We start from the raw sequence: 21,776 nt of genomic DNA, 5'->3' as shown, positions 1-21,776 counted from the left end.
TAATATCTGGTGTGTGATGGCTGGATATATGTAGTGGTTTGTTTGTGTAGTGGGGGAGATTACTGTGTTTATAAAATGTGAGTTAAACTGTGTAGCAATGCTTTGGGAGTTATCAGCTGGGGCTGAGCTGAATTTGATTGATTTACCAGAACTGAGCAATGTATCTACTGATATCCAGAAGATTTTTTGGATTGCCAGATGATGAGTTTTGGGTGTTGCTTTACTAAAGTTTTTGTCCTATTTACTGTGGTTCATGTAAGTAATTAGTAGATAAAATACACAGAGCATTGCATCTCCTTGCCCGCCCCAAAGACAGTGACTGAGGCTGATTTATTATTCAAGCTTAAAATGCCTTTTTTGTATACTTGCAGTTCACACCCAAACCTCCTTATGGTGTACAGAACTTTCTGGGTCTGGCTTCTTTAACTAAAATGACTTGCCAGCTAATAATAGTATTAGATATGACCGAGAGTTATTAATAAAATGACATTAAGATTGTTAGTCTAGCATGTCTTGCAGTGGAAAAATGAATCTTTGCTTGCCACTTATTATTCATATTTTCATATTAATGTCCATATTTTCATAATTGAGAGCCCTGCATGTTATTGAGTTGTATGGTATGAAACATCAATGTAGGAGACATGAAAATTCACTGTCAATGCTGGTTTATATCACACTAAACAAAAATACTTCACATTGTTTGTTAGTAATTATGAAAATAAGCATTATTTTCATATATGTTTAATACTTCAAAATCCATGTGACTTACAAACAGCTGCATGACATTAGGTGAAACCTTAGATGTTGGTAAAGAAAGCTGTCTTTGATATTTGCACTGAAAGTTGCACATCTTGAGAGATATCCATTATTATTTATATTTGCTAATTATACCATTAAGCATATGTTTTCATGTTCTGCAAATATCTCAGCAAACATGCACTTATAGAGGAATTTCTTGCCATGTGAAACCTTATTTCCAGTTAACAAAATTTTTTTAACAATATATGTCTAGGTAATACAGTTTTCAAGATATGAACATTTGTTTGTGAAAGTTTAGAAAAATATAATCTGGCGTTTGTGTACATTATAATATATTACAGTATTTATGGAAAAACTATGAATTGTCACTGGAAATAATTCTTCTTACTAATAACATTACTATTTGCACAGTATTAAAAGCTTTTATTGTTCACAAAATAATTAGAGTTGTTTATATTATGCTTTTTAAGTTTATTTTTCAGAAAATTCTCCAGAATCCAAGATGTGTGTAGGCTGATAAAAGTGTGACATTCCACACCCCTTAGGTGTCAATGAATGAACTACCTGTATCAGTGCAGGGATGTTTCTGACTTGGTTTGTAGTCGTGACTTTTGAGCTTTAACGTTGCATGATTTGCTTTGTTTTTTTTCAGATAACAAAGTGCCTGGTTTGTTTTAACTCCTTTGGTTCTTAATGGTGTTTGCTCAAGCAGGATATTTAGAAATATTGTGTTAAATGTGCCTACTGCTTCATCAAGGGGAAGAGTTTTAAGTGGAGCCTAGTTGATCTGAAGCAGGCTGAAAGCATATGTTTATTAAAGTTGCTGAGTTTTCTCAATGTGTCATAGTGATGAACCTTGTGGAGCTGTTTGGGGTGTCTAATTATGTAGTTTAGCTGGTAGTTACTTAGGCTATCAGATAGGATGCCAATCGTGGCAACATTATTTTGGGAGGATGTCAGAGTCCAGGCTAAGATGGATTCTTTGGCCTTGTTAATTCTAGTTGCAGTCTTAATTGTGAGAAGCCATATAACTGAAGTGAACTTGCTGCTTTTTCTAGGGCTATCTTTTGCCAGTCTATGTTAGTCTATTAGCAAGATGGCTTCCAGTCTTATGTTGGCTGAGATACAGGAAAATATCTCTTTCAGGATGGGAATGTTGTTACCAGGGAAGAGACCTATGATGGCTAGAGATTTCTGAGTATTCAGTTTGGGGAATGAGAAGAGAAGTTCAGCATTGCTGAAAGTGGGTGTAGGATCATGGTAAGTGTAGAGATGTAAAACTCCACCTGCTTTTTTTGTTGGTTCTGTGCAGTCTGAGTATATTACAACTTAGTGGGAGTATTTCAGTATCTTTGGTATTTGCTTCAATGAGATTTCTGTGGCTATGAAGAGGTCAGAGGAGTAGTGGGCTATTCAGGCATGAGCTTTTGTGGTTTTGTTATACAGACTTTTTAGGTTATTGTGTAGTATTTTAAGTCCCAAGTGGTTGGAGAGGTAGCCTGTTGCTTTTTCAAGATATGTGGAGTCTGGTTTAGTGGGGTATGTAGTTAGATTATTGGGGCCAGGATTGGGATATATATTCTCTCCCAGTATTATTGTCCAGTTAGCAATGTGGCTATTGAAGAGCCACTTATATCTGGGCTTGTGTTTATATATGATGTTGAATAATGGTTGACCACATGCTGCTTCCTTGTATTTCAAGGTGCTAGTGTAATTAATGTGGAATAGACTGGAGGAAATATTAGAGAAATGTGTTGTGGCATTCTGGTTTAAGCATTGCATGGTAGGTGCAGGTACGTTCCAGTGGGATTGAGACTTGTGAATGATGGTTGTGAGTGTGAGTATAGTGAGAAATGGTAGTGATAGAAGATGAAGTAGTGCTATATTTGGGATATAGAAAGATGCATGGCTAGGTGATAGTGTGTGGTGGCAGGAGAGTGGAGGGATACAGTTATACATAGTAGAGATTAATTGGAGTAAAGAAGAGTAAACTGATAGTATCGATAGGTAGGTATAGAGATTGATAGGTAAGACTGATAGGTAGGTGAAGAGAAATACTGATATATTAATGAGGAAGAATTTATATGGTGAGGAGTCTGTTAACAGTGTAGAATAGCTATGGTAAAAGAAGGGTAGTAAGAACAAACTACTGATTTAATTATGTATGGACTTAGAGAGATTGACGGTAGAGGGTTTTAAGCAGTATAGAGAGATAAGGGTAAGACTGAGAGACATCATAGAAGAAGAGGTTAGAAATAGATATTAATCTGCTTGTATATGTGACAGAAAATTGCAAAGATGAAAGGAAGAAGGGGTTTTGCTCAGGAACGAACTAGAGGTACATATGAGGAGGAGTCTGAGTAGAAGAGGATATAGTTCAAAGTAGCATGGGTGGGAGAATGGCTATTGGTAGTGATGTTAAATGTTTGATGGAAGTAAGGAAGAGGGAAATAGAAACAGAAGTATTTCTTTGATAGTAATATAGTTGTTTGTGATGTATAGGGAGTGGGTGTCATGAGTGATAGGTGTATGTGGGAAGTATGATGACAGGGTAAGAAGGGGTGTGTGGGAAATGGGGATAGGGTAGAGGAACAAAGCAAAGCTGAGTGTAGCAGGTTTCCCCACTCTCAGGTCAATTATGAAAGAGAGCACACACAATGCAATGATAACACTCCATTCTTTACTTCTCTATTAATGAGGCAGCACTAAAGTATGCAAGTATGCTACAGCTTTCAAAGCTGTAAAACAATTTGTGTTCCTACATTTTCTTTCTTTTTTCTTTTTCTTTTTTTTTTTTTGTCTTGAAGTACACTGGAGAAGATAAAGGCCTATGTTCAACAAGAAATTATGAGGCAGCATTAATGAATTAAGCATTTGACAGTAAAGATTGGAGTACCACAAGTCCTTGTTTCTTTTTTTTTTTAAACACCTTTATTGAATTATTACTTGTGGCATAGGCATATCTATATGTATATAGAAGTAATCAAAACAGTGTAGTTACATACTCTCAAAATAGATGTCATGATTCACCTCTCAAGTTTCACTTCACTCAGTTCTTAAGGTGAAATTCTGGCGATCCATTTCCTGTACATATAACAGTTTGGTTATGATCAGTGACTTGATCAGAATTCTGTATATTACTTATATTTGTTGTTTATTTCTATTATCTGTAGCACTTGATTTGAATAAGCCATCATTCCTTCACTAGCCATGCAGTTCTGTTTTTGACTTTATAGAGTAAGTGATATAAGTAACCCAATTTCTCTGATTTTTGTTAAGTTACTTACTAAATTACTGACTGTTTATTATAGCATGTGATCCATACTGCATTCACTTTTTTCATCTACATGGACATCACTGACCTCAGTTTCACAAACCTTCCTTAAACCCAATAATGAGTTATGCCTTATGAGTTATGATTGTCAACATTGAATCAATGATAAATGCATAATTATATTTGACTAAATCATACATTTCTACAGCCTGACCATATTATGTCTTTGACGTCATATGGAAATCCACTACTGCATTTATTTATAGCATTTTGCTTCTCTGCCTATTGTCTATTGTTGTCTTTTTTTCTCAAGAACTTTAATTGTCAACCTATTCATGTGATATATGCCACCTAGAAGGATATGTGTTGCTGCATTTGTTTGTTTATAGTCATTTATTTAGCTATTTGACTGACTATTCATACTATAAATCTGGTTCTTACTATTCATACTTCTTCTTCTTTCGGCTTTTTCACGGTTAGGGGTCGCCACAGTGGAACATCTGTCCGCTCATGATTGGCAGTGGAGTTTTACGGTGTCGATTTGCCAACCCGGCGCCCAACCTTACACAGAAGGCACACACATGCACACACTCACACCTTGGGCCAATTTAGAGTGTCCAATCTACCTACTGCATGTCTTTGGGATGTGGGAGGAAACCGGAGCACCCGGAGGAAACCCACGCGACCACAGGGAGGACATGCAGACTCTGCACAGAAGGCACCCCAGCCGAGAATCGAACCGGAGAACCTCTTGCTGTGAGGTGGCAACACTATCTGCTGCACCACCGTGGCTGCCCGTTCATACTATTCATACTAAAAAAATCAAAATTTTGGTTGTCACTCAAAAGGCCCTGGGGATAGTTCAACCACTTGGTTAAGAAAAGTAACTACATAAGAGAGAAAGTATATAAATAAATAAATAAACAAACAGCCAAAAGAAAAGCACCCTGTCGTACATATTCTGCATGTTGCATTTGTGTAAGCCTGAGCAGAAAATATCAAAGATGTTATATTGTAACTATCTGGCTGCAGTATAGAAGGCCTCTACTTTTAAAGCTCAGACATAAAAAAAGTCAAAAAAATATAATCCTGATTATAAACTATTGAATCTTACAATGGCTAAATCAAGCAAATGCCAGATAAAGATGAAATTTGGAAAAACACACAACTATTAATTAGCACTGTAACAAAAAAAGAAATAAAATGTAGGCCCTAGTTCTTGAAAGGGTCACCCCCCCAATCACTCATGCATTGTTCTGAGCCTCCATATACACTGTTTAATTATTCTCATTCTGGGCTTGTATAGCTCAGAGAAAATAAATACCTGATTTCTATGGAAAGTAAACAAAAAATGTTTTTATCTTGTTCTCAACATGATATCTATGTCCAAAGAGATCATTATTCCACTATACTCTGACCTTATCAGAATAATTAAAGAGTACAATTCTCCCTTCAGTATGCACCTGACTGGAGATATCCAGCAACTAGTGTGACCTCAGAGGTTCCTTATGAAAAGAATACAAGGTGCAACAAACTTGCTTTAAGCAGAGGGCCTTAAAGGCTTTTCCCTCTACTCAGTGTCCTATAGATTGCTGAGGGGTGGTCTATGCCTGGCTTACAAGGGAGCCACAAACCCCACACTTAGGAAACTTCTGAATATTTGTACGTCAAACAGTACTAGAAATACAAGATAGAAGGACCTGACTTTTGTCTGTGACTTAAGCAGAGCATGCTGGAGAAACAGATAATGTGTCCCAGCGACTGCCTCTCCTGTGGAACAGGATTCTCATGCATGCAAAGCTGATTTTGTCAATTATCCCATGTATGTGCAATTTAGACCAGTGGATGGGGAACAGGAAATTTTCACCAGGCCTGGCACCCATGTCCCTTGTGGAGAGAGAGAGCTTATAAATGCCTGGGCATTAATGTCCTATTTGAATACAGGATGTCATTGTTCTTTTTGGAAAACTTGCCTAGGCTTAGAGAGCCCCCTAGGCTTGTTAGCCTAGTGGTAATCTATGAGACAAAAAAGAACAAATTGCAGGGAATTTCTCCATGGTCCATAATACCAATGTCCTTGCAATTCTTCAACAGATGTGCTCATGACAGTGCATGTGTTGTGCATTGCTTTTAGAAATATTTGGCACGCTGAACATGCTCTGTAAATCATGTAGTATTACAGTGCAGAGACCTCCATCATGTAGATGATTGGCCTAGAAAACAATGCCATATATGGAAGGATACAGAGCATCGCCTGTGCACCAGTAATATTATAGCACATGCAGCATGCGTAAAAGGAGTGCTCAGGGAAACAAATGGGTCCCCCCGACACACACACACACACACACACACACACACACACACACACACACACACACACACACACACTCACACACACACACACATACAGCAAAAAAAAAAAGAGAAAGTTGCAACTTCATTGATGTGTGGATATTTCTTGACCCAAAAGTCTGAAATGTAATGGCAATATGGGACAGCAGCTAGTAAGTCAAATCAAGAAGTAAATGTAGTACTTCCTGGAAACCTAATACAGAGTATTACCACAGAAAGGACACATAAAAGGAACTTCAGCTAAGCCAAACATTGTTTATATCCGACAGAATTTAAAATGTCATCTAGTAAGGACTATTTACTCTGGCATAAGGAAAAGTTATACTTTCTTAGGAATATGAGTGCTCATAATGACTCAAGGTGCTCAACTGGCACTTAGTAAAGTTGATTTTACAACAGACACCCTGAATCCCTGACTAGCAAGAAAAATACCAAACAGATGGCATCATTAACACTGGAAGCTATGGGCTAGAAAGATCAAATGTATATATCTGTGGATATACTGTATGAGCGATATTAGTGGTATTAAATTATTCTATAAACAGTTTAGTTCCTGTATTTTCAAATAAGTGTGCTGTCTTTTATTATGGAGTTGCTAAACTACAGATAAATAGAGAGTTCTTATGTAGTGACAGCATGCTGTAATTTGACTCATGTTTTCTGTAAAATGGGATAGAGACATCAGCAATGTGATGGGACATCCAGCATCCAGACATAAGTGTATTTTCATATACTAATTATCTTTAACCATACCTGAGAAAACATTAGTTTCAGTCAAGAACCTAGCATATGATAGTTACTTTTTTCCCCAGAAAAGTTAATCACTGAATGAAAACAGGGTTAATATGAAATGGTATAATGCAGACAAAACTACAAGGACACAATTTCTCTAGTAACCTTCTAAAATAGCTGTCTGGTGGTTAAACTCAATAGAAAGCAGCATAGCTTACATGTTGAACAGTCCATGGCTAATATAATTAAGATTTTCAATAACGTAACACATAGTTCTGAAAATTGTATGGCTGAAAGGTTATAGAGAATGAAAAGTACCTATACTGCCTTCATAATTCTCTGACTCAGTGCTTAAGAAACTGTTGACTTTCTTGACAGCGCCGATTTGTACCTCTAGATCTGCTAAGTTTCTCACAACCCAGTTCAGATAGTTGGTAATCTGTAACAAAACAAGAAATGCAGTATTTGTACATTCAGAGATAAATGAGGTGATCATTTTAGGCATTACTCACAATAATACAACAGTCAATACACAGATGGTGTAAATAAACATGCAATGTCCAGTGTATAATATACATATGCAAAATAATGAGATTGATAAATTCTAGCATTGCAGGGAGAAGACTTTATTCAAAATGCATGACACAAGTAGCAGGGCCATACAATGAGTAATGTAAAGAGCTATTTACACATGAAGAATTGTTAGAGGAATAGGTAAGCCACTATATGACAGTCAAGATGGCATAATCAATAATGATGAATTAGAAAGAATGCCTGTGTGCAGAAGGAGGTAGGACTGACAATAGATGTACTAAGAGGTGAAAATCAACAATGCAGTATGGGTTATATTGTATACCAAGACAAAGGCATGTGCAGTCATACTTGATATTTGTATGTGGTAAGCTCTAATGAAGCTAATCCCCTGGTTATGTAACTAAAGGGATATGGAAGGACAGTCTTTCAGGTTTAGTGGTGGGAGAGGGTTTAAAGCTTGATAACTTATGAACCATTCTTGGCAGGTAGTACACCTTTAGTTTGGTCAAAGGAAACTATCCTGTGTTGGAATACTTACCACAGTAGTTAGTATGCTAGTAAGCAGTTTGTACAAAATGGTTTTTATTTATTGATTTATTATTTTTTCTTGAAAAGTCTTACAGGGCCAAATCCATGAAAGATCAAGCATCAAAACATCAAAGCATGTAGCAAAATAGACTTCATTGCATTTAAATATGTCCCTAAATATATGGATGAATTCCTTTCCAGCCACATCATTTAATTAAAAAAATCTAAAAGCTTGGAAAAACTAATTTAAGAAAAAGACAGAAACCATTTTTGGAAGAATCTTGGAGGGGAATGTTTTACATAGAAATGAAAAGAAAATATACAGATATTCACAAATGTCACAAAATACAATCTCTAGCATATGATAAATATATACAGATATTCACAAACTTCACAAAATACAATCTCTAGCATATGATAAATATACAGATATTCACAAACTTCACAAAATACAATCTCTAGCATATAAATATACAGATATTCACAAACTTCACAAAATACAATCTCTAGCATATGACAAATATACAGATATTCACAAACTTCACAAAATACAATCTCTAGCATATGATAAATATAAAGATATTCACAAACTTCACAAAATACAATCTCTAGCATATGATAAATATACAGATATTCACAAACTTCACAAAATACAATCTCTAGCATATGACAAATATACAGATATTCACAAACTTCACAAAATACAATCTCTAGCATATGATAAAAATCAATGAAATCATTGTGAGCAAAACATACAGCACATTTGTCTTATTTTGTCCCTAGCTGGTGGTCGGCGGAGGTGGTCGACCCCATAGTTGGTATGTTGCTGGAGTCCAGACTTCCTTCATGACACCTTTCCATGCTGTTTGGTCCATGGCAATGTTTCTGGCTTCCTGTATGTCGAATTGCCAGCTTCCCATGGCTTCTTCAACCTGTTTAACCCATGTCTTCTTTGGTGCAGATTTGTGAACTCTCTAGTTCACATGTCACTCTCCCAATAATAGTCTGTATGACAAGTGTTCGGTGTCCATCCTGCACATGTGTCCAAACCAGAGCAGCCTCCTGTTGTAGATCTGTTCACTGATTATTGGCTGCTGATCACATCTGGTCCAGATGCTCTTGTTTTTAATGTGGTCACAAAGCGTGATTCCCAAAATTAACAATGCGCAGCTATGCAGTATAGATTTTATAAAAGGGCATTGTATTGAAACATATAACATTAATAGCTGTATTCATGAAGTAATTCAGTAGTAGATTACACATATGTAATCACATTAGTGCGCAGGCAGACAAAGTGAGAAAAGCAGAAGCTTAAATGCCAAATTTAAATTTTAGGTGACACAATTTAAAAGGAAGGATCATGACTCTATTCTGATATTTGCCTGAACGTGTGGCACTATATTATTTTATGACAGTGTTATGCAATAGGCTTTGAATGAGGTTTTTGAGGGGAAATATTTTGGAAGGTAATAAGAGACTACATTAATAAGATTACTTCAAAGAGTTCAGTGGATGAATTGTGTTTATTCAGTGATGTGGCACTTCAGACCAAGGATGGGGGAGCAGTACAAGAGGCCCAGCTTTTCCTGTAACATTCAGGGGCACTTTCTGCTGCACCTTGTAGAAAATTTTGATTGAGTTTAGATTAAAATGTCCTCTCAGATATCTGGTTTCAACACAATCTTCTCTGATTAGTTGGTTTTGCAAAGTACACCCACAGAGACAGCAAAGTTCCTAAAACTGCATGTCCAGTTTTTTGCTATGTGAGCCTATAGATGATTAAGTCTTTTTCATCTTTGAGTTCCTCCATTTAATAATTACAGTGATGCTCATGTCACTGGTCACTATGGCACTGGAAATAATCTAAAGGTGTATGAGTGTTTCAGTATAGTGAAGAGTTATCATATTAGGCAACATAATTCAGTAGTAGAACTACAGATACAAACTTAGTTATAGCAGTGGTAGGTAAGTGCTACCAATAGCATAAATCAGAATGTTTCATTAGGTCATGTTTATATAGCAATTTATTGTTCACAAAGTGATTAAAAAAGCTTTTGGACTACAGTTATAAGTAAACAAATCATGAAAATATAGCAATGATCTCCAAAATGAAATAATGGAGGTAATATAGCAATAACCCACTTTTGGGTGTGGGTAATGCTGGATTTACCCACGGTTGGTGTGGTTTGGTCATGAGGGCAAAGCCCGAGTGACCAAACAAAGACAACCGTGGGTAAATCCAGCATTACCCACACCCAAAAGTGGGTTATTGCTATTATACAATGACATTATTTAAGAAAAAAAAATTACTTTTCTTAAATAATGGCATTGTATAATGCCTCCTTGTTGATCTTCCATAGCTGTCTGGTATTTTGCGGCAGTTCTGATGTACTGCGCATGCGTATGCTTATGCAGTACATCAGAGCTGTGGGCAAAAGCAACGGAGAAAGCAAGATCTCCGTTGCTTTTTACAAACTGTCTCGCTATGTTAACGGAGTTTAAAATAGCGAGACAGCTTTAAAAAAAGCAACGGAGAATTTCCGTTGTTTATTTTTAAGCTGTCTCGCTATGTTAAACCCATTTAACTTAGCGAGACAGTTTTGAAAAAAAGCAACAGAGAAAACAAGATCTCCATTGCTTTTTACAAAGTGTCTCGCTATGTTAAAGCAGTTTAACATAGCGAGACAACTTTAAAAAAAGCAACAGAGATAGGAAGATCTCCGTTACTTTTTTTAAAGCTGTCTCGTTATGTTAAACTCGTTTAACATAGCGAGACAGGTTGTAAAAAGCAACGGAGATCTTGCGTTCTCCATTGCTGCAAAAAAAAAAGAAAAAAAAGAGTCATACTAATGGAAAAAGTCCGGGCGACTGGACCTTTTTCCATTACTATAACTCTGATTTACAATGTGCATGCTGACCAATCAGCGTGCACGTTTTGGAATATTAATGGGGGGGGGGTCATTGTATAATATTATATATACAATGGAGAGACGACAGGAATTTGGGGCTCCTTAATGTTACTGTGAGGACCATAACTACAACTCCCATAACTAAAACAAATAAAGTGAAATTAAAAAAAAAAGAAACAGTGAATATAAAAACCCACTGTACTGGCATTTTAAGTGAAACAGGTAAAACAAAAGGATTATGACTCTGTTCTGATACTTGAGTGTGTGGCACTATATTATTTCATGAAAGTGTTCCCCCAATTCTTCTGCCAATTACATGTAACTAATATTAAGAATACTAAGTAACTAAGCAAGCATAGTCCACTTTTTGTACAATTAGTCTCAATATTCTGAAGGCTGGCAGTTAGTGCAGAGAACTGGCTTGTTAATGAGCCGTTTCTTGTTCCAAGAGTGCAGTGTTTGAACCTTTACACCTTCATCTGCCTACAGTGTAACCTTCAGAATTCACCCAGATAGTGTTTTGGGGAATTTGTGCTATTCTCCTTAGTTGTCTCCAGGACTGCATGCTTAAAGGCAACCGATGATACTTGTACTTTTGCACTTACAGCAGGAGGCTGAGCTATGGACACAACAGTGAGTGCCCATTTGTCAAGATGTTTTGCCTGTTATCAGCTACTATTGTTTAGCAAACATTTCTGAATATTTCTATTTTTATTAAGATGTAAAAAATCCTTGAGGATAATGTCTGACTATTTCTGATATGGGATTTTACTGTCTTGGATAGACCATTTTTTAAAGATGATATAACCTCATTTGCCCCTTTAGCCACTTTTGTTTAGTAAAGTAAAGACACTTTTTTATTATGCTATGACAACAAAAATCATTGAGGATAATGCCTTAATATATGCTTTCCTAGTATGTACCCGGAATATGTCTCTCAAGCCTAATACTGCAAATGGACGATTTTGAGTTAGACATACTGAGCCAGCAAATGCAATTAAGTAAAGTGGCTTGCAGAACATATGCTGCAATTATATTCATTAACTTAAATATCATGTGGAAAGTTTTTTTTTACTGTTTCTTTTTGCAGTAATTGTGTTTCTGCCATATAATGGAGCATTCTGAATCTAAAATATGTAGTTTATGTCTTTACTGGAACTATATTTATTATGTTTAATAAACTTGCATTTGTATTTCCTGTATACTGTGCAGCACTGTCACTTCCTTTCTCATTCTTAGTCATGTGGTCCTGCATTTTGATGATGTGGCTCAGAGAGAGGTAATCGGCTTGCAGCACAAAGGCATGTCTTCTGTAGTTTACAGGAGATTTCAACACATAAAGTGACATAGACTGCAGTGTAATCAATTAGCAACTTAGGCAATTGGGCAATCCATCCATCCATCCATAACCCCTTTTCTCATTTTGCACATGGGGTCAGGGTGACACTTTTGCAGTGACAATCATCTCAAGCCAAGGTTTACACCACTGGGTGCTAGACCCACCATGGTAGGTTATTTGTACCACTCACTCACACACACACACACACACACACACACACACACACACACACACACACACACAACACACACACACACACACACACACACTCTCTCACCCATGGCCAGTTTAGAATGTCCAGTCCACCTACTGCATGTCTTTGGAATGTTGGAGGAAACCAGAGCACCCAGAGGAAACCCACATGACCGTGGAGAGGACATGCAGACTCCACATAGAAGGCACCCCAGCCAAGAATCAAACCAAAGAACCTCTTACTGTGAGGCAAAAGCACTAACCGCTGCACCACCATAGCCACCCCTAACTTAGGCAATTGGACAATGCAGCAATAAATATCTAAATGCATTTATATTCAAATAAATGGTAATAAAAGAGACATGGAAAAAGATACAGTGTAATAACAGAGATGTAGCACTATAACATAGATGTCTATCATTGGTGATCACTCTTGAAAAAAATACTAAAGGTATGTGAATCATTGAAATGATAGCCTACAGTAAAGTATATTTGCATGTGTTATACAGTGACTGGATTAGTGATGTAATGAAAACCATTCATTAAATAGAATAGACTTCTTGGCAAGATGGAAGCACCATCTGTATGTGAGACTAGGTATTGGGGGCAGAAACTTGCCAGGAATCCAAAATGGCTATAGTACAAAGTTCCACATACAGGCAGAGCTATGCTATAGGCTTTAGGAGTTGGTGAGGGGAGCCTAGGACCCTCCACATGCATGGTTTGATGAAGCGTGAGCCATCCTAAAACCCCCTGTAGGGATGGCTTGTAGTGTTCTGTTTTCAGAAATATATTTAATTACCTGGTGTGCAAGCAGCCCTACAAGCCCATCTTGGATAGGGAGAATGTAGGTATGATAGCCATGCCATTCTATAGGAGGGGTTATGCGCTGGACAGCCTCATAGCCATGCAGACCTAGTCCCCTGTTAACAATATCAAGTATAGCTACATGTGGAGTTGCTGCATAAGAGAACATCAGCTAGACTCAGCAGCCCTTTTGAATCCTCTTGTAGATTGGATCTCTGCTCAGAATAGCTAAAGTGATTCATTAAAATAGAATGTTATAAAATCTCTGAGCCTGTTGCTTGCATAACCAAACTCCCCTCACTCATAATACTGATCTACACACTGTTCACCCACTTATAGTATCATCAGAAAAGTTTCCAGATGACAATCAAGAAGCAATTGGAGAGCAGCTCAGCATACAATAAATACAAACATATATTTTTTAAACTTAATAATGCAGATCCACTGATGTAACTAAAGTAAAACTTACATCTTTTAGAACCAGAAAGCCCTCTTTAATGCAGCATAATTGCAACAAAAATAAATAGCACACATGATCTTTAGCAAGAGGCGCTGATAGCACTAATCATAACACAAGCCAAGCTCAAACAATACCTGGGGTCAAAATGGACCTGCTACTGTACCAAACCTGGCTAATCCATGGACTAACCACAAGGATCACCCTTAGCAACTGTTACTTTTTCCAACCTCACTTGATGGTATCTTAGGATTATTTTGTCACTACTCCTCATGATAACTCTTGACTCCTTGCTAAAAAAAAAAAATGTTTTGTTTTTTGTACATTGTCTTTTTGTATATTGTCTTTTTCTTGTTTGTTATTGTTGGAGCTTTTCTCCCCGGGCCTCCACTGAAAATGGACATATATCCAGTCGGACTATCCCGGTTAACAAATGTAAAATAAATACATTAGCACAGTTAAAGCAAAGTCATCTTGTGGCCAGTAAAATATCCTTTATTCCCTACCATCTCTGCTACAAAATATATACTAATTTTAAGACTGCTGCAGCTTGGATTACAGAAAATATTTAAATTATAAAGTATTTAAGTTATGAAGGAGAGTAAGGCTGAATGTATCAGCTGAAGATTATTTTTCTATTTTTTTTAATCCTCACTACCTGACAACCATCATCTCACTTGTGATTAATTGACCATTTGTTCATTAAGCAGTTAGAGCTGACTGCAGGAGAATGTCATCCAGGAAGCCATTGGGGTTTTCCTGTCTTGGTCCTAACTCCTCCTTTATCAATTGTCCTCACTTGCAGATGTTAGGGCATGCATTACCTTCCTCTGTGATTGTGGACATTCGGGCACAAGTCCTTGAAGGCTGCCATCATGGCACAACTTATCAGAGCTAAGAGCTAGTTCCTGGCTCATATACTGCATGTTGTGTAACTCTCTGTTTACAGCAGATGCTTGAAATGGAGTAGGAACTCCACCAGCAAATGATAAACAGCTCCAAACTCAAAAAATAGGAAAAGCAAATGCAGTACCAGATCGCACAACTGTTTTTATTGTTAAAACAAATAAGCGCTTTTGTCCCGAGCTTAATGTATTAGGAACTTCATCAGATTTATAGTGTTTCCTGTCTCAGTAGTTTTAAATCACTTCAAAGCAATGACATCACATCCTACTGCTTTTAAAGTGCAACAGTATGCCTTATATAAATCTTATATAGTAACTTTTATCATCCTTATAAACATACATTCAACAATAAATTTCATAAAACTTAAAGTTAAAAATTAAGAAATACAAAATTAAAATACAGTTTAAATACATATATATATAACCCAAAGTTTAAATTATTTCCAACATTAAAACTAACTAAGGTACCTATTAAGCTTTCAAATCAGGTACTTCTAAAATACACCTGTGCAAGCATTTCCAGAATACACTTTAAAAATCATATTTCTCCCCCCTAAAAGACTTAAAATATTAACAGCTTTGATGACATGAAAATTTCTTTGTTAATAAATAACAACATCATCTTCTTAGTACTTTTCGTTTAAGAAGGCTACTAATGGACCCGCTTTCATTTAGTCCTGGCCAATTTAGGACATTTAAACGTAACTGCCATGTAAGCTCTAGTTTTTCCAACAACTATGGCCAAGTGCCCACACTTTCAAGTATTTTTAAAGATTCCAGAACTATAGGCTAGACCACCACCCTCCAGAATGAACAAACTGGCACTAACTGCTCACTCCAGCCATCACTCATCAGTGTGCATTCAGGTTATTAGCTGATCTCACACAATATGGGCTGCAGTAAGGCTTCTTCTGTCTCTGCCACAGAGTTAACTATTAGATGAACATTTTAATTAAAATTTAAATTTTAAGCATATTTCTAAAAGCTAGATTATACACGTATGTTTTTGATTTCATTTTATAATATGAACAATAAATGTTGTTGTTGTTTTTCTTTTAGCTTTTACTGGTTATGGGTCACCACAGCGGAACTCCGATCCACTAATGATTGGCAGTCGATTTTTACAGTGCCGAGGTGCCAGCCCGATGCCCAACCTTCAACGAAGGCACACCCATTCACGCATGTCTTTCGAACACCACTCAACCACAGGGAAGACATGCAGACTCCACACAGAAGGCGCTCCAGCTGAGAATCAAACGGGAGACCCTCTTGCTGTGAGGCGACAATGCTACCGCTGCATCACCATGGCTTGCATAATATGAACATAAATACAAAGTTAAAAACATTTCAGAATTTCTGAGTATTTTTGTATGTTATAAAGATGTTGACTTCACACAGATGAAGCATGTCTTTAAAGCTGACTCAGATACTGATATTAACACACTAAAACTTTTGTATGGTCCATGAATACATAAATGAGTAATAAGTAAAACGTGGGTGAGCATAATTATTGACACTAATGTATTATAGTAACCCAATGTACATTTTGTAACAGGTAAAAGGCTGTTACTATATATGTGTGTGTGTGTGTGTGTATATATATATATATATATATATATATATATATATATATATATATATATACATTACAAAATTATCATTGGTTAAGTAAGCAATAATGCTCAAGGGTGTGTGTTATTCTGAAAATAAAATCCACCCATGGGTGAGTGGCGTCTCTACACCCCTGGACAAGCATTATTTCCACAGTAACACACACTCTGTAGGGCATTATTGTGCTAAGAGAATGAGCTTTCTGTAAAATTGTGTTTTATTTATTTATTTATTTTTTTAATTACTATATTATTTTGTATACATTTTATATATTTTTTTTTTCAAAACAGGTTTATTGTTTTAACATATAAGAGAAATATCATAACAATTTTATACAAGTAATTAAAAATAGGTATTATTATAATATTCAACAAAACAACTAAAGTATTTACAAAGACATCCACTACAATCAGATCAATTAATTAAACTAAAATACCATGCTATTGAAATTAAAATTTTTTTAACAAATTTTGTAAATTATCCCATACAATAAAATAAGATGTTTTTCTATTTGTTCTAGTCCTAATTGTGTTTATTTCCATATGGCACACTATATTCATAACATTTTTAAATTCATTGAACGAAGGAGGTGTATCTGAAATCCAATTTCTAGTTATTATTTTCCTAGCCACTGCTAGAATAGACCATAACAAGGGAAGCTTAACCTTTTAACACTTTGAGGTACAGGTGTGTTGAATAATATAAGAGATTTAGAAATAATGAAATTATCTGTAAAAGAGCCTGCAAAATTCATTAATTGACTTCCAGTATTCTTTCAATTTTATACAGTCATAAAACATATGAGCCCAGTCAGCATTAATTTCTACATTACATCTCTTACATAGATTATCTTTATTATTTATTTTATTCATCATCAAAGGTGTATAAAAAGATCTATGCAAAAATTTCCATGTATAAAGTCTCCAGACAATGGAAGACGTAGTTCTATAAGCAGATTCCAATATATATATTGTTTATCTTGTTGATTTGGTGGGTCCCCATTAATAGAAGTGAAATAATTCCAGTATGAATCTACATTGTAAAAAGTGTCTTGTCTGATAACTTTATGTATGTATGAAAGTTTACCTTTATCAGAAACTTTATGTTGTAAATTTAATATCAAGTAATCAATCAGTGTTGGAATAGGTTCTTTAACAGTTATAGACATTAAATCTATTTTATTAATGAAATGTTGTCTAAAGGTCTGAACCTCTAACCAGCAAGTTTCTCTTAGATCAAATTCTTGTTTTAAGAAATCTAGATTTTTAACTTTATTATCAGATATCAACTGATACCAGTACTTTAGATCATTATCTATAGCTAAATGAGTTCCTTCAGAAGTAGATGACAAAAGCATACCCTGAGTATACATTATAGGAAATACAATAAAATTCCATTCCCTATACTTAGGGTGCATGAATATAAAGTTATGATAACTAATAATAATATTTAATGGGTAACAAACCATATGTTTAGGTGTAATAGGTGAAGTACAAAATTCCTTTAGTAACCATAACATGGGGTTATTTACAATCATATTTTTATGTGTTAAGGAGATTTTCATGAAGTGTATACTAATTAGCTCCCAATAATCTTTCCATTTTGTGACATATGACTGATCTATTAATAAAGTAATAACTTTTACAATAGAAGAGATAGTATATAAATTAAAGTCTGGAAAAGAAATACCCCCTTGAGACCAGCTATTAGTATGTTTCTTTAATGCAATCCTAGGTCTATTAGGTGCCCATAAGAAATTTAACATTAGTGTGTTCAGTTTCTTGATAATTATTTTTGTAGGTGGAAGTATTATTGATTGTATTAAGTATAAAATCTTGGGGAATATTATCATTTTAATAATTGTAAGTCTCTCCTCCATAGTAAAAAAATATTATTCCAGATATTAAAAAGATTTTGTATATTAAGAAAACAGGTATTATAATTATTATATATAATAGATTTAATATCTTTAGATAGTATTATACCTAAATAAGTTATCTGACCTGAATTGGGTACATATTTAGTAAAATCACTAATGAGAATATTTTTTCGTGTATATATAGGTAGTATTTTAGTTTTTCTTCATTGAATATTAAACCAGAAATACTTTTAAAATTCATCATGTTATCAAATAGAGACTGTATAGAAGAATTAGATCCTGCTGATGTAATTAGAAGATCATCTGCAAAAGTTGAATTTTGGATGTTGTATTTTCATCTATTTCAAAACCCTCTATGTCAGTACTGTTTCTGATCAAATTAGCCCAAGGCTCCATTACTAAAGTGAATAATAGTGGAGAAAGTGGACATCCTTGTTTTGTACCTTTAAGAATGGGTATTTTTGTGAAACATATGTTCCTACCTTAATATAAGCCAACGTTCCTTTGTATAAATGTTCAATTAGATTTACAAATGCATCCGAGAAGTTTGTGCACTTCATTAAGGTAAACAGATAGTCCCAACTTACTGAATCAAATGCTGAACTTATATCAAGACTAATAAGTGTTAAATCTTTCTTTTTCCTATTTGCAAAATCTATTAATGTTAAAGTTCTTCTTATATTATCAAAAGTATTTCTATTTACAATGAAGCCTGTCTGATCTATATCTATAATGCCGGGAATGATTGTCTTCAATCTATCAGCAAAGATATTCATAAACATTTTATAATCAACATTAAGTAATGAGATGGGCCGATATGAAGAACATCTAGTTGGATCTTTATTAGGTTTTAAAATTGGCGAAATAAATGTATATTGCCAAGATGGAGGGGTTATTAACTCAGTTTGGGCCAAAATAAAAACCTTATGTATTAATGAATATGTATTTTTAGAAAGGATTTTATATGTCTCTGGTATAATACCATCATTACCCGGTGATTTGTTTGATTTAAGCTTATTTATTTGTGTAATAACTTCTGTATATGAAATACTCTTGTCCAATAGTTTAATCTGTTGTTTATTAAGCTTTTTATTCATATTTGTGGTTATAAACTCCTTTATTTTATCTTTAGGTTCCATGTTAATATTATTATGGTTAATTTTGTGAAAGTGATTTCTAAATTCATCTAGTATTTCTGGTATACTAGAAACATTCTTCTTTTTCCTTAGAGAAAAGATTTCTTTGATATGGTTTTGTTTATTCAACCTTTTTGTTTTATTTTTAAGTCTATGTAAGTATTTGGGGCTTATTGAATAAGACAAAACTTGTATTTCTCTAAAGTTATTTTAACTTTATGAGTTAAAATTTCTTTGTATTTCTCATTTAGTTTGTTTATTTCTTCAATAACTTTCTTGTCCATAATATTTTCTTTATTATTATGTTTATGAGTCTAATTTACTTTGAATATCTAACAATTCCTTATCCCAAGATTTCCTTTTATTATTATACCATCTGATATTTTGTCCATATAGATATGATTTTAAGGCATCCCAAACATAAACAATGGAGACTTCAGGAGTGTTATTTATGTCTAAAAATGTTTTACTTCTGAAAGTATATATTCTTTATAGTCTTTTAGTTGAGTTAAGTATGCTGATATCCTTTTGATCTGAACATTATGAGTATTTTTTATCATGAATTCAAAAACAATTGAATTATGATCAGATATAGGACATGAAATGATTTTGGAATTAATTAAATCTGTTACCATCTGGTTAGAAATAAAGACCCTATCTATTTTTGAATAAGTTTTGTATCTGTTACAAAAAAGGTGTATGGTAATGATTTTGAATCTATCTGATTATTAATATCATTCAAATGATAAGAATTAGCAAAATCCTTTAAATGTTTTGCATTAGATGTAATTCTTCTCTTTCCTATAGTGGTAGTATCACTTTCATGTAGTATACAATTAAAGTCACCAGCTAAAATAATATCTCCTATAGAGAATGATATGATCTTATCAAGATGATGTTTCACTGTATTAATACCAATTCCGGTATCCAATATACATTAATTAAAGTGTAAGTCTTCCCATTAATTTGTATTGTAACCATACAAAACATTCCTTTGTCATCCTGATAAGACTTAATGGTTTTAGGAATGGGCATACTTTTATTCCATAAAATAGCCACTCCTCTTTTTTCTGAGTGTGCTCTGAACTAACCAATACTGTATATTTGTTTGTGGCTAGTTTATCAATATCTTTTTTCAAGAGATGGGTTTCTTGTAGGAAGACTAAGTTGGCCTTATGTAAATTAATGTATCTTATTAGGCTTGCCCTTTTACATGGATTATTCAATCCATTAATGTTTAAAGAAATTCCTTTTAAAGATGTCATTTGGCATTTTTAAAACTTAAGAATCTTATGATCAAAATAACAAATAACAAGATAAGTAATGTTACATCTCCTCCTTTAGGTGTACCTTTAAATATAGCTGTATTTATTGAATCTCTTATGGGATTTCGTATAGGATTCAATTTTGTTTGTAGTGACAATGAATGTACAAAATATACTGTGGATGTCAAAACTATATACAAATAACAATGAACAAGTGAAAATAATGTAAGGATTAAACCTTGCATCCAGCCTGGAGTTGTAAACTCCAACTTAGAGTAGTATTTACCACTCAAGTTAACCCCCTACCCTAAGCAGCAGTACGTCAGCTACCACCTTATCAATTTAATACTAGTTATATTTAACTGAAGTTAACAGTTTTCAATTCAATTATCTAGCAAGACAAGACTACACATTTGGTAAAACAGCATCATATAAACTAAAATAAACCTTTTTTTTTTAAAAAAACTGTTCATACTACTATATACATCCGTGTAATATAAAACACTTGTATTCAAATAGCATTCAAATAATCTTGATGTTAGAAATCAAGAGGAGAGAAAAATAAGTTCTAACATTCATTTAAATCAAAAACTTTGGCTAATATGATTCAGACATTACATATATTAGGATGCATCTATTTTCTGTCACGTAAATACAGTTAACAGCTTCCAAAAAAAAACCTTGAATTGCTTGTATATGAGCATTTACTCAAACTCATTATTGCCAATAGAATGAAATATTGTATTCATAGAAATTGTTATAAATCATACTTCATAGTTAAGCAGATTCTCAGAAACATTTATATACATGTCTACATACACACACATACACACACACACACACACACACATATATATATATATATATATATATATATACATACATATACACATACACACACATATATACATATACATATATATATATATATATATATATATATATACATGCATACACACACACACACACACACACACACACACACACACACACACACACACACACACACACACACATACACACACACACACACACACACACACACACACACACACACACACACACACACACACACATACACACAAACACACACACAC

The 21,776-nt window shown here is 34.5% G+C and overlaps 1 protein-coding gene across 9 annotated transcripts in view; it reads right to left on the bottom strand.

Annotated features, from left to right (window-relative positions):
- Window positions 1-21,776, bottom strand: part of ABCC9 (ATP binding cassette subfamily C member 9) — a 1,652,866-nt gene that overhangs the window by 327,839 nt on the left and 1,303,251 nt on the right. For all 9 annotated transcript variants that reach the window (XM_044087794.1, XM_044087796.1, XM_044087793.1 and 6 more), the window contains one exon: window positions 7,436-7,556. In XM_044087794.1, coding sequence (XP_043943729.1) covers window positions 7,436-7,556 — 121 coding nt within the window. The remainder of the gene's footprint in view (window positions 1-7,435; window positions 7,557-21,776) is intronic.

This window comes from Protopterus annectens, chromosome 11.part0 (assembly GCF_019279795.1).
Source record: "Protopterus annectens isolate FY-2018-M chromosome 11.part0, PAN1.0, whole genome shotgun sequence".
NCBI lineage: Eukaryota > Metazoa > Chordata > Ceratodontiformes > Protopteridae > Protopterus > Protopterus annectens.
The sequence above is the reverse complement of the archived record's forward strand: the minus strand, read 5'-3'. Positions and strand labels throughout refer to the sequence as shown.